This window comes from Chenopodium album, chromosome 18 (assembly GCF_948465745.1).
Source record: "Chenopodium album chromosome 18, dcCheAlbu1.1, whole genome shotgun sequence".
NCBI lineage: Eukaryota > Viridiplantae > Streptophyta > Magnoliopsida > Caryophyllales > Amaranthaceae > Chenopodium > Chenopodium album.
In genome coordinates this window covers 4,247,367-4,263,094 of record NC_137851.1, presented here as the reverse complement: position 1 = coordinate 4,263,094, position 15,728 = coordinate 4,247,367, and the positions used below count along the sequence as shown (strand labels likewise).

Sequence of the window (15,728 nt, the reverse complement as noted above, 5' to 3'; positions counted from 1 at the left end):
TGAAGTCTTTGCTCAGTATATATATAATCGATGTATGTCATGTAAGAAGAGTGTAAATAGTATTTCAAGCAACATAAACATCTTCCCATTTTTTTTTTCTTTATAAAATTTCCAAACTTCATTGCATTTTATACAAACTTGCAAAAGGTAACATAGGGTAAGTAAATATTGCTGTAGTTGTAAGCTTGTAACATCAGAAATCTTCTATTCGTAATATACTTTCTAACTATCCCAATAGTTTCTTAGTTGTGACATGTGCAGAAGAAGTTGATCTCGGCCTAGACCAGTGACACTGCTAGTCATGATCCACGGGGGATGTTGTTTGTAATTCTGTCTGATCAACTCATGGAAACTTCTGATGTTATCCTCAGGCCGTATGCCTTTTCCGCCTTTCATTTTATCACACTTGGTGAACACAAAGGTGATAGGTATCTGAAAAGCATAAACCAAAGCAGCAAGAAATGGAAAATCAGTAGCACATTTTAAATCACATTCAAAAATGTTAAATGAACAAACGCTAGTATAGTGTTCAAAATTTGGATACATTGTTGCGCCCAAGCCAATTAGCACAATCCACATCTATCTTCTGTGGGGGAACACTTGCATCAACTAGGAGTAACACAGAAACAAGTGCATCTCTATTCAAGAAGTAGCCTTTAGTGAATGCAGACCAATCTGTTCGAGCAGATTCAGATGCTTTGGCAAACCTATGTAAGAAAAGCAGTAAAATCACGCATAATAAAAAATATAAAAAAAATCTTACAAATGTTGCACAACTGAAGCAGATTTCAAGATCATCATATGCGTAATTGCTATCCACCATAGCTATCCAAGGTTAAATATGACTCAATTAAGGGCAGTATCATCCACAAGGACAAGGAAGGAGACATTTACTTCATAACTTGGAAAACAAACAACACCGTTGGTCCATTAGGGACCAAATTAACTAAGCGGAGCTATCCTTAGCTTCCCCCCAACCGCTGACTTAGGAGATAGCTTCAACGTAGCCTAAATACATATCAGTCCGCAAAATGTTTTACAGGATGATCAGTAATTTTAAAACAATGCCTCAAGGCGTAAATGCAATCCTTTTCTGGCACTTCAATATGATTCAAGCATATGATCAGGTTTAAGCGCGAGTAACAATTATGCACAAGTACAATATTCCCAGCATGAAACAGACACTAGAATTACGGAAATTGCCCATATCATATAACCAAAATTACAGAGACTCACCCATATCCAGGCAAATCAACAATATACCAACTCTTGTTGATCAGAAAATGATTGATAAGCTGAGTCTTCCCTGCATATAATTCAACGCCCAAATCAAACATATAGTACACAAAACAAACGAAAACCCAACAGCGAATCTCCCCTAAAATTCCAATCCCAATTTCTTTTAATTTCTTAAATCAAATCAAACTAATCACATTTCATAAACACTTCAATTGTATTTTTCATTGAGGAATTTTAACAAACAGGTGGTGGGCATGAAAGAAAACAAACAAATTAACAAAACCTGGTTTCTTAGAAGTCAAAGCAACCTCTTTCTTCTTAACAAGAGTATTAATAAGCGAAGATTTCCCAACATTAGATCGACCAAGAACAGCAAACTCAGGCAACCCATCAACGGGGCAATCCTTAGCCCGACTACTACTCTTCACAAACGCAACTTCCTTAATCTGGGCATGACCCGCATAAGGTCCGACAACAATGTTAGACCCGGGTAAGATCATATCTTCGGTTATGTCATTCGGGTCGACACCCGGCGGCACAAAGAGCACAGTGCTGGTGAATTTGGTGGCGTCCGAAGGCGGCGGAGGAGCTGCGGAGCTTGATAATGCATGTCTATGGAAAATGGGGGTTGTTGAGGAGAGTGAAAAATTGAGGGGTTTTGAAGGGTTGGAAATGGTGGGTAGTAGAGAAGATGATAGTTGAGGGATGAAGAGACGAGTTCTTAGCAGCATCATTTTGTTTACCCGCAAATATTACAGGTTTTGATCTTCTTCTCCCAATTGCTCTATATACAGATTATACACACTACTGTTTAGTTAAGGGGTAAATTAAAATGTATCAGATTTTAAAAATGGACAATTTTAACCACCCAAATGACCTCTCGAGGTCTTAGAGTTCATGGGAAACACTTTGACTTTTTTTACTTTTTGATCCGTAAAAGTAGAAAAATGCTCAAATCTAAAGGCTATAATCCATATATTTGGTTTGGACCAATTTCATGATTTTTTTTTATTTTTTTTTATTTTTTATTTTTTTCAAAATTGAATTTGAGTGTGTGGGGGGTGACTATTAAGATAAAAAAAAAGGTTGGTTTGTAACCATATTATGCATACAAATGCGTCTATATAGTCTTGACTCTTGAGGGCGATTTTGGTTTAAATGTATAGCTATTTTGAAATCTCGTTGTTTTGATAGTTAAAAGGTAGTATATTAGAAACGATTACCACCACTAACCTGAAATTCCAAGGTTTTATAAGTGAATGTAAATATGGTTTATGTGTATAATTCAGATGGACGTAATACTTTCAACAATAACATCATGATTATATAAAAAAGACAACTTCAAACCTTAATTTTACCATAAAACTAACATAAACAATTCCCGAATAACACAGAACCACACCCATTCCCAAAAATAGTACAATCCTACAAAGAAACACTTTACTAATGACATTTTTGCAGCAACAAATTGCACACTCGATATAGCAAAAAATCCAAGTAATCACACAAAGGTACTCCCACAACACTTTTGACAAAAACAACATTTCTACCTCAACAACAACAAATCTTGAATCTACAATTACCACTCCACCAAAATTCCACACTCCTTCACTCTCATAAACACCAAGAAGAAAAGTCATAAATCAAAATCAAAAAAATCAAAATTAAAAAAGAGAGAAAATTTCCCAAATTTTAGATCTTTTTCTCTCTCATCCAAAATTCTCCTCCATGCCCATCTCCTCCTACCTCGGGAACCGCAGCAGAAGTGGCGGCGCTGGGTGGGCCCGCTCATTTCTTCCGACAACAACCACCGCCGCCACCACCACCACCCCGACAAAATCTAAGCTCCACCGCAAATCACGGCGAAGAACCCAATTGCGTGACTTCATTTGGGCCCACTTTTTCACAATCGGATTATCCATCTCTCTCCTCCTTTTCACGGCGGCGCTTTTCCGCTTCGGCCCATTTTCTCTCTCCTCCCCCCGATTCTCTCGGCGGTATTCTTCGACTAGACCCAGAAAGCCGAACCTCAGGAAACTACCCTCTGCTTCTCACAACGACGTCGTTTCGTCTGCTGCTGCTGTTGATATTACTACCAAAGATCTGTATGATAAGATTGAATTTTCGGATGTTGATGGTGGGCCATGGAAGCAAGGATGGATGGTTACTTATAAAGGGAATGAATGGGATAATGAGAAGTTGAAGATTATTGTTGTTCCTCATTCTCATAATGATCCTGGTTGGAAGTTTACTGTTGATGAGTATTATGATCGTCAATCTCGTCATATTCTTGATACCATTGTTGAATCTCTATCTAAAGTAATGTTTCTTATCTTATGTTATATAATTGGATTCATTTTATTGTTTATGGTTTAATTTGGGGTTTTTATGATGTTGATTTTGTTGGCAGTATTTTGTTTAGTGGGTTAGTTTTAGAATTTTGAGCTGCATTGAGTAAAGTTGGTAAATTGAGCTTGTAGTGCTCAGTTGGAGATGGTGGTTTATGGGTCGGGTTGACCTTTGCGAGGTTCTGGTTCAATAGGGCACTTTTTTTACTATGTTGATGTGAAATTTCTTGGATTTTGTGTTCATTTTTTAGCTTCCATTATTAGCAATGCACATATTAATATATTATTGGATTTTGGGTGGGGAATTTGAGGTTTGTGAGGTAAATTTTGTTGGGGTTTTGTCTGTTATTGTTGATGTACTCTATATGATTCTATATGATTAATTGTTTTACTCCATAAAAAAGATGCACATCATTTATATTGGATCACATTACAGGGATATAATGAGCCTCGATTAGGATTTAAGTTACTATGAGCTCAATATCGTCGGGTTTCTATGGAAATGCTTTCCTTTGCTTTACCATTAATTTGAGTTGATGCATGTTGTTGAATTTCGGAGTCTCTTTTCCAAGTGGAGTTGGAGTTATCCTTGAAGTTAAATGTTAGTTACTACGTATTTGTTATATGTTATGTTACTCAGGGTAACAAATTCTAGTGGAGTTTTGAGATCCAACATGTGTGCTAGATGTAATATGAAGATTCCTAGTAACATGGTAATATTGAGTGGTGTCCACTAATCGAGCTTCCCCTTTTGCTTATGGCCTGTTTCTAGGTAGTAAAATGTTAGTGATGAAAATGTACATTTAAGGGCAGCATTGCTAAGAAAGTATCACCCTAATGCTATGGTATTGCAATCCCATCCTAAGCTTGTGTTTTTCTCCATAACGTATCATTACCATCCATTACCACCCCTCTAGTGTTAATGGATGACAATTAAAACTTGTGAAGAAAAGAGATGCCCGGTAACAGCATTATTATGGGAATTGTCATAGGACTTTTCTTACAAATACATTCCCATCTACCAAACTAGCAGTAAGTCACATTCATCCGGAGCCCATTTTCCCCATCTTGTTTTTTTTTGAAGTTGTTGGAGGATTAACCTGTCACGTTAACAATTTGAAAATGTTACTTTGCTAGTTTACTTTCTCCAGAATTTTGGGTCCAGAGTATTACCTACTTAGTGATCTAGTTGCTTGCTTTTGAATCATCGAGTCACTTTATTTTTTAATTTAATGCAAGAGTTTGTATTAAAAACTCTACCTTTTTTTGGTTACACATTTAGAACCACTAATGGAGTAATCTTTTTTATTGCAATGCTACATTAACCTGTTTCATCATCTTCCATCTAATTAATGTTGAAGTTAACACACCTTTGAGTTTATCATTTAATTTTCCTCTTGAACCTTGGTGTTTTAGGATCCACGGCGCAAGTTTATATGGGAGGAGATGTCATACTTGGAGAGGTGGTGGAGGGATTCTTCAGATAGCAAAAGGGAATCTTTTGCAAATTTAGTGAAGAATGGGCAGCTAGAAATTGTTGGAGGCGGTTGGGTAATGAATGATGAGGTAACACTTTTTTTGACATTGACAGTATTGCGGCTGTTTAGCTGTTGCTATCATCAATTACTAAATTATGTTGTTGATTGATTTATGAAGTAATGAAGTACAACCTTTTATTGGATACTTTGGTGAGTAGTGGAAAAATAGATAAAACTAAATAGTATTTGAAACTCAGCTAACATCTATTTCCTGTGTGTGTGCAGGCCAACTCCCATTTTTATGCTATCATTGAGCAGGTGAGGTTGTCTCTACATATTCTCTTCTATATTACACCTACAATAAGGGCCTTTGTGCACTAGCAAGTTAGACTTAGCTTAATGTATGATATTTGCGAACAACAATAGTTTGGAACAGGAGCTCCCTGTTCCCTCACATTATCTGAGGTGTTTGTATTTGTAGCTATGCTCAATGATCCCAGCTTATACAACCCATAGATGACCGTGTTATCATCGATGCTTCTAGCTTTATTTAAAATCAATTTATGCTTTATTAAATATGTCTTTACTGAAAGCAACATCTTTAATTCTTACATTAATCTCATGTTTTGCTATTCTATCTAAATTCACATTTGAGGCACAGGTCAAAGGCCTGATACCTGTCTGCAGTTCTGTATTCTTAGCCTAGTTCAACAATCTGAAAGTATCTTGCCGTAAGAGGTTATCATGCTATTCCGAGTATTTCTATAGCTGTACTCCCATTATGAAGATATTTTCTCTTGCTTACAGGGCTGGCTAAGTTCCTCTGATCTTCATGATTGGTAATTCTTAAAAAGATAATATTTGCTATGTGATGGTTATGACGGCCAAGATAACTTGTCTTATTTGACAACATATAAATTTGTATCTAGGCATTTGTGCAAAGGTCATGATTCATTTTTCTGAAATAGTGACCATCTTACACTAACAAACTTATTTGCTTGTGTAATTGTGCTATGAGGATTATGTATGGATTTTATCCCATTTTCTGAGTTCTTTGATTATCAAGTCTATATGTATCTCATGTTAGCCATAACACTTTGTTGATTGGGCTACTATCTGTATCCGTGTAAAGTTGTATTTATTTTTGTTTCTCATGCCATGCCTTGTGGGTTATTTTCCCCCCTTCTAGAATTCTAGACCTTACAGTAGCTCATTTATGTTATTATTGGTCAGCCAGATGATGATTTTATACATCAATTTATAGTTATTTAGTACTATTGCTGCATTTAATATTGCTTGTGCTCCTGTCTGATCTAATTTTATGCATCAGATGACTGAGGGTAATATGTGGCTAAATGAGACCATTGGAGTGGTTCCTAGAAATGCTTGGGCAATTGATCCATTTGGATACTCTCCTACAATGGCATATCTCCTCCGACGCATGGGTTTTGAGAACATGCTGATACAAAGGACTCACTATGAGCTCAAAAAGGAATTAGCCTTGCATAAAAACTTGGAATTTGTATGGCGTCAGAGCTGGGATGCCCTGGAAACTACAGATATATTTGTGCATTTGATGCCCTTCTATTCGTATGATGTTCCCCATACGTGCGGACCTGAGCCAGCTGTATGTTGTCAATTTGATTTTGCTCGGATGCGGGGTTTTATTTATGAACTCTGTCCCTGGGGTCATCATCCCGTGGAGACAAATCAGGAAAATGTGCAGGAGAGAGTAGGAAAGCTGTTGGATCAGTACAGAAAGAAATCAACCTTATACAGGACAAACACACTTCTTATTCCTCTAGGAGATGACTTCCGTTATGTCAGCATAGATGAAGCAGAGGCACAGTTTAGGAATTATCAAATGTTATTCGATTATATTAGTTCTAATCCCAGCTTAAATGCAGAGGCAAAGTTTGGCACTTTGGATGATTACTTTCGAACCCTCCGTGAGGAGGCCGAGAGAGTGAATTATTCACTTCCCGGCGAGATCGGATCTGGCGAAATTGAAGGTTTTCCTTCTTTATCTGGAGACTTCTTTACTTATGCTGATAGGCAGCAAGATTATTGGAGTGGCTATTATGTTTCAAGGCCTTTCTTTAAGGCTGTTGATCGTGTTCTGGAGCATACACTTCGCGCCTCAGAAATGTTGATGGCACTGCTATTAGGACGTTGTCACAGAGTTCAATGTGAAAAGTTGCCGGCTAGTTATGCGCACAAGTTGACAGCTGCAAGGAGGAATTTAGCCCTGTTTCAGCATCATGATGGAGTAACTGGTACAGCTAAGAATCATGTGGTCAAGGACTATGGAACTCGAATGCATACCTCTTTGCAGGATTTGCAAATTTTCATGTCCAAAGCTATTGAAGTACTGCTAGGCATTCGCTTTGAGAAAAATGAACAAAATCCCTCTCAATTTGAGCCAGAACAAGTGAGGTCCAAGTATGACGCACAGGCTATTCACAAGGGTATTATTGTCCAAGAAGGAGCTGCAAGATCAGTGGTCATCTTTAATCCTCTGGAGCAAACCAGAAATGAGGTTGTGATGGCGATTGTTGACAGACCAGATGTAAGTGTCTTGGACTCCAACTGGACTTGTATTGAGAGCCAGGTTTCTCCTGAAATGCAGCATGATAAGGGCCAAATATTTACAGGGAGGCATCGTGTCCACTGGAAAGCTTCTATTCCTGCTTTGGGGCTTCAAATGTATTATCTTGTTCATGGAGCAGGGCAGTGTGAGAAAGCAAAGCTGGCAGACTTGAAAATTTCAACTTCTGATCAGTTACCTTGTCCTGCACCATATGCTTGCTCGAAAATAGAGGGAGAGGTGGTTGTAATTCAGAATCGTCATCGAACTCTTACTTTCAATGCAAATCTTGGCTTATTGATTAAAGTTGCTAATAGTGATGGTTCTTTAAATAATGTGGGCGAGGAGATAAGCGTGTACAGTAGCGAGGGAAGTGGTGCATACCTGTTTAAACCTGTGGGTGATGCACATCCTTTCATTGAAGCTGGTGGACAGTTGGTGGTTACCACAGGCCCCTTGATGCAGGAAGTGTATTCTTATCCAAAGACTCAATGGGATGAAGCACCTATCTCTCACATTACTCGAGTTTATAATGGGGAAAATACCATCCAGGAGTTTGTCATTGAGAAGGAATATCATGTTGAATTTCTTGGGGATCAGTTTAATGACAAGGAGCTGATAGTCAGATACAAGACTGACATTGAGAATAGGAAGATTTTCTTTTCTGATTTAAATGGTTTTCAGATGAGCCGGAGAGAAACATATGATAAGATTCCTGTGCAGGGAAATTATTACCCAATGCCCTCCCTTGCATTTATGCAAGGACTTGATGGTCGCCGGTTTTCAGTTCATTCGCGTCAATCACTGGGTGTGGCAAGCCTAAAAAATGGATGGCTGGAGATAATGCTTGATCGTCGTTTGCTGAATGATGATGGGCGTGGTCTTGGGCAAGGGGTAACTGACAACCGTCCAATGACTGTTGTATTTCACATCCTTCCCGAGTCCAATATTTCTTCTGTTTTAGATCCCAGTTCGAAAGCCCTTTCTTTAAACCCTTCTTTGCTGTCCCATTGTATTGGGTCTCACTTGAATTATCCCATACACGCATTCATTGCTAAGAAAGCACAAGAACTTGCCCCACAACCACCACCGCCGAGATTCTTCTCCCCTCTTACTTCTTCTTTACCATGTGATTTGCATATTGTGGACTTCAAAGTTCCCCGGCCTTCAAAGTATTCATTTTTGGAGCATCCTGTAGAAGATCCAAGGTTTGTTCTACTATTTCAGAGGCGGGGTTGGGATTCATCATATTGTCGAACTGCAAGATCTCAATGCACAAAATTAGCAGATGAACCTGTTAATCTTTATAGCTTGTTCAAAGACCTGGATGTCATGCACGTAAAAGCAGCATCTTTGAATCTCCTACACGATGATACAGAGATGCTTGGTTATACTGAGCTTTCTGGAGATGTTGTGCAAGAGGGGCATGTTGTCATCCCTCCCATGGAAATACAGTCATACAAATTTGAGTTACGACCTCACCAATGAAAGCAGGCTAACCCTTTGGTTAATTGTCTTCATCTTGCAGTTTTGATGCAGAAATGATTTACTTGGGGACACTATCTTGAAATGAATCTGCCATATATCAGTGTCTCAGAGAAGAGTGTGTACCAAGATGCTTTATAGCAGCACAAAATTGTTGTCCATCATTCTTGTACACAAGCATTTAGGGCATGCCCTTAAAATGATGTGCCGATGTTGCCGGTTGATTCTGTTCCCAGATAAATGATGGTTACTCGGTCCAAGTGATAGATGAGGAAGTTCTTGATCGGCCATTTACAGATCTCTAGGATGATTGTGGTTGTATGTTTTCAGGTTCTTGTGTAAGAAAGCCTGTTTTGTGAATGAACTATTTCCATACTGTTGATATGGTCAAAACCCAGTAATTTAGAGGTAGTTGTGTAGGTGATAGAAATTGTATCGTTTTTTGATGTGACTGATTATGCAAGGGTACAATACTTTTTTGGTAGATTGACAGACGCTGAAAAAACTCTTGTAGCACTCAAATGTTCCACTCACTGCATTGCCTTTTTTTTTTTTTTTTTTTTTTTTTGGTGAATACGAGGGGCAAGCCCCAAAAGAACAAATCAAAACTAGAAACTAGAAGAAAAAAGAAAACAAAACAAAAGACAGCTGAAAAACAAAGGAAAACTAAAAACAAAAGAAAAATGACTGCATTGGTAACTGTCAATGATTATATAGTATTATAGTGCATACTGCTCTCTGAGTGTGTGTGTGTTTTGTTTCCCATTATTTATGGGGGAGGGGAGGGGTGAGGTACTAGTACAAATTATTGGAGTCATGCTAATTGAATAGTTCGGGACTAGGGCGAAAATTTAATCAAGTTTTTTACCGCTCAACTTCATTGAAAGCATTTGAAAAGTTGTCTAGCTCTTCAGGCTATCTTTCCCACATTTGTGTTCTAAATCGGTGGCCTGCCTTTAATCATATATACATCAAGACGAACCAAAATGCCATGAATCATGAATGTAATGGTAATCACGGGGAGGTAGATATAAAATTTCACTTGTTCAATCAGATAGATGCAGTAAAAAAGAAAGTGTTTGCAAAACTCTTCTCTAAGATAGATACATGAGGTGGCTTTGACCAGTATTTCAGAAATTAGAGATTCAGTATGTGTTGCTCAAGATGTTTTATCAGTCAAAACATCAAGTCTCAGACAACTATCACTAGGTACAAAACACTTAACATAGCAGAATTTTTTCTGCTCACTCCAAGTCATGTGAGAAAAATCAGAAAATGCTTCCGTAACTATAATATGATCTCTTCTTGCATGCTCACATTAAGAACCTTGTTTGGAAGAACAATGCAGTTAATGACAACAACTTCGTCTTCTACATTAACAGATTCTCCTGCATTGAGAAACTTCTATATTCAGAATCTGAAGTGTTTAGTTAAAAAAATAATAATAATAATAATAATAATAAATAAATAAATAAAATCTGCAGTAAGATAACAAACCCTAAGATTGACATAAGAACTGAAGGGATGTAGTCGTTACCAAGGATTGTAACTCCAAGCTTAGAGTCGTAATTACCATCAGCCTATATGAAACATTCAATGTAAAGTTATGTGATGATCAAAGAACTTTATACAAAGATTAGTTTCAAACATGATTTTCTTTTATTTGGTTCCGTGCTATTAATGTTACATTCTCTTTACAAAATAGAATTATATTTTGCCCTTGGGAAAACTAATTTCAGCCCTTCACATACCAAATTAGATGAAATGGAATAAAATGCATTAACTGAAAAATGATTTTTCCCCCAAGTCCCAACCAAACATAATCTTTGTAATACAAGAAATTAGATCACTGAAAAACTTGCCTGAACACGTGACCATCTCCCAACTGAAGACTTCCATCCAATAATAGCATGTGTAACAAGTGCATTTTCCTGCAGAAGGTTAAATAGTATCAAGTCATATTATAATTAATGTATTGCTTTTACTAGTAAGTATTATTTTCATTAATTCAGTACCTGAATCTCAACATCATCCAAAATGATGCAGTTTACAAGCCTTACACCAGGTCCTATGCGAACATTAGCTGATATCGACACATTTGGACCAATCTGTGCAAATTATAGAATATGTGTTTTAGACTTAGGAATATATTCTGATAAGACCCTAGGTCAGTAGATATCCATCGAGATAAACTAAAAAATCACAAGTAATGATAAGAAAAGTTTTTGTTACCTTTGCAGTCGAATGTACTTTAGCTGATGGGTGGATATAAACATCACCTACAATCGTAGCATTCTTTGTACCATCCCCACTAGCCAGAAGATGGGGAGCATTCTGCTGAAATAGAGCAAGGTACAACCCAGAACATTTCAAGGACATGCTGTGTACAATCAAACATGGCTACAATTTAGCATTGACACTCCAAAGTTCAATGGTTTAATATAAAATGTTTTGTCAAAGAACATACCCGGGAGTCTTAATTTGTTCCCAGAAATCCAATGTTTCATAGGTATACAACTGTTTCTTTCCAGCCAAAGGAGACAAAATGTCTTGGTCCAATCTTACAAAATCTGCAGGGAGGGCCCTTTTAAGAATTTTATTGATATCAGATCTCAATCAGTGTGCTAAAGAGCTCTGAAGTAAATAAGTGCATACAGATAGTTTCTATCGCCAACATTGAAGGTAAACACATGAGCTTTCTTTTTTTGGTTAAAAGAGCCAAGATATAATTTTGTTTTTTAATTTAAAAAAAAAAAAAAAAGATAGAAACCATCCGAATGCCTTAAAATAAACTCTGAAGGTTCAGTTGATAAATATTAAGTAAAACCCCCAAATAGTTTCAAGAGATACAGCCACAGCATGTCAGATTAGCAGAGAAACAATCATCACATTCCAGCTCATGGGCTGGAAAAATATAACAGTTATATGCCAATTATTAGAACATTTATTCATCAAGTCAAAACATAGTTTCATAGTTAGTTTACATGAAATCTCAGTAAACTAAGCTAATTTTCATGTTAAAGTTGATAAACAAAAGAATTTCAAATATAAAAGTCACCCACTCATAGGAATGCTAGCTCATACCTCGTAGCTGAATGCAATGGCTCATAATTGGACAAGTGACGTAGAGATCCTGTGAAATTAAATTATTCTCAGTAAAGAAAAATAACAGCAGATTTGCAGAGAGAAGGTTCTCTCTTGACTGTAAATTGACTAGTAATGACATCTCAACAAAAAATTAATTGCTTCACAGTTCACTCATCCGCTCACAAAAGGATTGGATAGATTTCTATCATCATCTACTTAAAAAACATATGCTACAGGGTAACATGCATGAGAGGTAATATATCTATATAAGCCAAAGTCAAAGACAGCTCAAAGGTCAAAGTCTGAATTAAAATCCAGAATAAAATCACTACTGATTTACTGAAATTAAGGAATAAGAACTGGCTACTTTACATTTCCCATGACTCTAATACATTTCAATCTAATTGTCTTTTACAAAAAAAATAATTAAAAAAAAAATCTTAATTGATTGTGTAACATAAAAACTCAGGAAAAGCTTTAGTCTTTCATATCATTTCCCATATTTAACACTTCCTTTTCACATAAAAAGCTATTGAACAAAACTAACTGGATAAACATATCTGGCAGAGTGGCAGTAAACTCTTGAGGAACGCAGTGCATTGTCATTGTGAGTCTTTCTTTGGCTTTCAACACATAATCGTATTGTGCATTACATGGATACAATAGTCAACGAAAAAAACAAAATATTGGTAAAACTATATGAGGTTAATGTCAAGTTTTTACAATCATAAAAGAGGATGCTTCATCATCTTCTACAATTTACACAAAAGAGAAGCGTGACTGAGACTAGCACTCGTATGAGTCATATCATGTAAAGTTAGTTTTAAGACCATGTCCAAATTGGTAAAAAAAATTACTAAATTAACAGTAACAGAAATCATCCACCCTGTTGCCCACCCAGTAAGAAAAGGAGACCAATAGTGAGAAAAGTCTAGAAAAAATGGAGTGTTGACTATAAAAGTTTGCATAAAGCCCCCCCAGGCCACCCCTCCTTTCCCCGCACCCCTCTTATAATTAAAGGAAAAGATTGCACAAATAATGGAAATAACCTTTGTCTTCCTGATTGGCAAGCACACCCTGGATAGCCGAAAAAATTTCTGGAGTAAATACATATATGCCACAATTTATCAAATCACTAACCTGCAATCACACAAACCCATTAACAACAAGATATAAAAACTCCTACAATGACAACGCAGAAACTATTGACACTTGAGTAGGGTGCATACAAATGTCTCAGGCTTTTCTGTGTAGTGCAATAACTCTTTTGTATCAGAATCGGCAACCAACTCACCAAACAGGTTGGCTGATTCAGCAGAAACCTGCAGATAGAATCACTATTAAGGGTGAATCGAGGAATTATTGGAGCAATTCTAAAGACTGGTTTTAACAAGTAACCAACCTTAATTACTAACAATGTACCCATACCACCATATCTCCTGTGGGCATCTGAATGAGTCAAAACAAACAAAAACAACCAGGGCTTAAGTTGTAATACCTACATAGATCCCATTAGTGTACATCACCGCAGACAAATCGAACGTGCAAACTAAGTAAAGAGCTATAATGTACATTACCAAGCATGTTTGCTAGTGGGAAACTGCAGCAGACATCAAAATTCAGAAGAAATATATGTGACTGCAAAAAAGAGAGGAGAGGAAACAAAAAGAAATCAGTGATTCTGAGTCAATGTCCTCACTTCTCTTTTAAATTCAAATCTAGTTGATATGGTAGGATGCAAATAAATTTACTCAACAATAGAAAGCTAGATAAAATTCGTTCATTCAAGATTCAAAGGAATGTACATGATTACAATCCATCACTAATATAGGTAAAAAGTTGGTTACGAACCGGCCCATCTTCCATAATCAGATCTCGAAAATGATACAGTCCACCAGCAGACCCATGTGGTTTGTCTTCTTTCAAATATCTAAAAATGAGACAAATTGTAAATGCTTAAATTCAGTTAAAGAAACCCCTTGAGTTATGATAGCTTCAAAGAAAACAATGTAACACAGAAACTAAACACTAGTTCAATTTGAGATCACATGAAGTTCTCATGTTCAACCTTGACTCTTCTATGACATCTAATCAGTTCAAAGTCACAAATTCCTCTAAGAATAGTTCAACCGAAAACTCAAAAATAAATATAGAAACTCACCTAAGCGGAACTTTCAGCTCATTTGAGATTGAAGACACATACAAAGCAAAATCACGCTCTTCATATAATCCAATGAGAAAGATTTGAACCAAATTTGGTATCTACATACAGAATAAACCCTCAATCAATCAAAGTTGAACAAAAATTAATCGTCAAAATTCAGCATTAATAACAACTATATAAGATAACATACAGTTTTGCAAGCAGAAATTTGATGGTGGATCATAGGATGGCCAGCAATAGGAAACAAGGGTTTTTGAGTATTGAATGATAACGGTCGAAATGTAGTTCCTGAAATTGACCCAATACATTCAAACATATGAAATCACATAAATTACTATGAATTGAGAAATTAATCAAATGGGTATGAAATTAAATTAGGAAAGTCTTGATCTTTCTGAGTTTTTCTGATGAGTCTGATTTATACCTTCGGTGGGCCCACCGACCAAGATCACAGCAACTGCTTTATCTTCCATTAATGAATCGCAGTGTATAACTTATGAACTGGGTTTTGTGATTTGCGGAGCTTCGCAGTGATGTTAGCTAAAAAGGTCAAGCCTTGCTTCAACTATTTTCTCCCACTTCTTGTTTAGAGGTCAAAAGTTCACAACGAATTTAGTCCCTTTTTTTTTTTTTTTTTTTTTTTTTTTTTTTTTTTTTTTTGAGGAATTGGAAACATAGATCATTGGGCAACGTGCCGTCGTGGGTCGTGCCTTGCCGTGCCTGGTGGTGGCTCGTGTTGTGTCGTATCTGTATTTCGACGCGTCGGGCCACCATTTAGCACACCCCAGCCCACGGCACGTCACGGTCCACGTGCCTGGGGTGCCGGGCACCGGACCGCCTATAAAATTTATTATTATTTTTGAACTAATTTTAAAATGGATATACTATTTAAATCATTTGATTAATTTATGTTTATGTTTTTTTAATTATTATCTTATTATTGTTCTTTTTATTATTATAGTTTTTTATTATTATTTTTGTTATTTTATGATCGTGTCGGGCCGTGCTAGCGGGCCAAACTACCATGTCGCCCGCGGGTTCGTGCCGTGCTCGTGCCGGATTCTTGAAATCGTGTTCACGGCACGGCCCACGGCCCACTCCTCGGTCACCGTGCCGTGCCGGGCCCATGCTGGCCGCGGGTCAGCACGGCCTATGCCCACCTCCATCAGCATGGCTTTCAATATAAATTTCAATCTCGTATTCATGTTATAATTCTATTTTTACCATTAATAAATAAAGTATATATAGGAATATAAGCAAACAAGAAGGCTAGTGTTATGAATGTAGGGAAGGTTATGCATCCAACTTTTTTGGGAAGCCATTGGTCAAGTAAAAAGAGA

General features: G+C 37.0%; 3 protein-coding genes across 3 annotated transcripts; 1 reads left to right on the top strand and 2 right to left on the bottom strand.

The window, feature by feature from the left end:
* Positions 1–62: 62 nt before the first annotated feature.
* LOC145591232 (GTP-binding protein At2g22870-like) lies at positions 63–2,158 on the bottom strand. The gene is made up of 4 exons (XM_081647635.1): positions 1,523–2,158; positions 1,237–1,306; positions 545–707; positions 63–432 (listed from the first exon to the last, which is right to left on the bottom strand). The coding sequence occupies exons 1-4, from the start codon at positions 1,971–1,973 to the stop codon at positions 223–225; spliced, it is 894 nt and encodes a 297-aa protein (XP_081503761.1). The 5' UTR covers positions 1,974–2,158; the 3' UTR covers positions 63–222.
* A 495-nt stretch (positions 2,159–2,653) lies between these two features.
* Positions 2,654–9,621, top strand: LOC145591230 (alpha-mannosidase 2-like). The gene is made up of 4 exons (XM_081647632.1): positions 2,654–3,558; positions 5,004–5,153; positions 5,351–5,383; positions 6,396–9,621. The coding sequence occupies exons 1-4, from the start codon at positions 2,968–2,970 to the stop codon at positions 9,138–9,140; spliced, it is 3,519 nt and encodes a 1,172-aa protein (XP_081503758.1). The 5' UTR covers positions 2,654–2,967; the 3' UTR covers positions 9,141–9,621.
* Positions 9,622–10,162: 541 nt separating this feature from the next.
* LOC145592762 (uncharacterized) lies at positions 10,163–14,951 on the bottom strand. The gene is made up of 15 exons (XM_081649271.1): positions 14,813–14,951; positions 14,579–14,676; positions 14,386–14,486; positions 14,076–14,154; positions 13,802–13,862; positions 13,627–13,673; positions 13,454–13,546; positions 13,274–13,364; positions 12,222–12,270; positions 11,605–11,721; positions 11,370–11,517; positions 11,153–11,245; positions 11,000–11,068; positions 10,675–10,717; positions 10,163–10,525 (listed from the first exon to the last, which is right to left on the bottom strand). The coding sequence occupies exons 1-15, from the start codon at positions 14,859–14,861 to the stop codon at positions 10,425–10,427; spliced, it is 1,239 nt and encodes a 412-aa protein (XP_081505397.1). The 5' UTR covers positions 14,862–14,951; the 3' UTR covers positions 10,163–10,424.
* Between the last annotated feature and the right edge of the window lie 777 nt (positions 14,952–15,728).

Excerpts from the sequence above, each read along its gene's own strand:
- LOC145591232 (XM_081647635.1), bottom strand. The coding sequence starts at position 1,973 with ATGATGCTGCTAAGAACTCGTCTCTTCATCCCTCAACTATCATCTTCT. Across the intron at positions 708-1,236 it reads GTTGATTTGCCTGGATATGG|GTTTGCCAAAGCATCTGAAT; the intron begins GTGAGTCTCTGT and ends TTTCTTACATAG. Across the intron at positions 433-544 it reads ATTGGCTTGGGCGCAACAAT|ATACCTATCACCTTTGTGTT; the intron begins GTATCCAAATTT and ends TATGCTTTTCAG.
- LOC145591230 (XM_081647632.1), top strand. The coding sequence starts at position 2,968 with ATGCCCATCTCCTCCTACCTCGGGAACCGCAGCAGAAGTGGCGGCGCT. Across the intron at positions 3,559-5,003 it reads TTGTTGAATCTCTATCTAAA|GATCCACGGCGCAAGTTTAT; the intron begins GTAATGTTTCTT and ends TTGGTGTTTTAG. Across the intron at positions 5,154-5,350 it reads GTTGGGTAATGAATGATGAG|GCCAACTCCCATTTTTATGC; the intron begins GTAACACTTTTT and ends GTGTGTGTGCAG.
- LOC145592762 (XM_081649271.1), bottom strand. The coding sequence starts at position 14,861 with ATGGAAGATAAAGCAGTTGCTGTGATCTTGGTCGGTGGGCCCACCGAA. Across the intron at positions 14,487-14,578 it reads AAATTTCTGCTTGCAAAACT|ATACCAAATTTGGTTCAAAT; the intron begins GTATGTTATCTT and ends TTCTGTATGTAG. Across the intron at positions 11,722-12,221 it reads CCATTGCATTCAGCTACGAG|GGCCCTCCCTGCAGATTTTG; the intron begins GTATGAGCTAGC and ends AATTCTTAAAAG.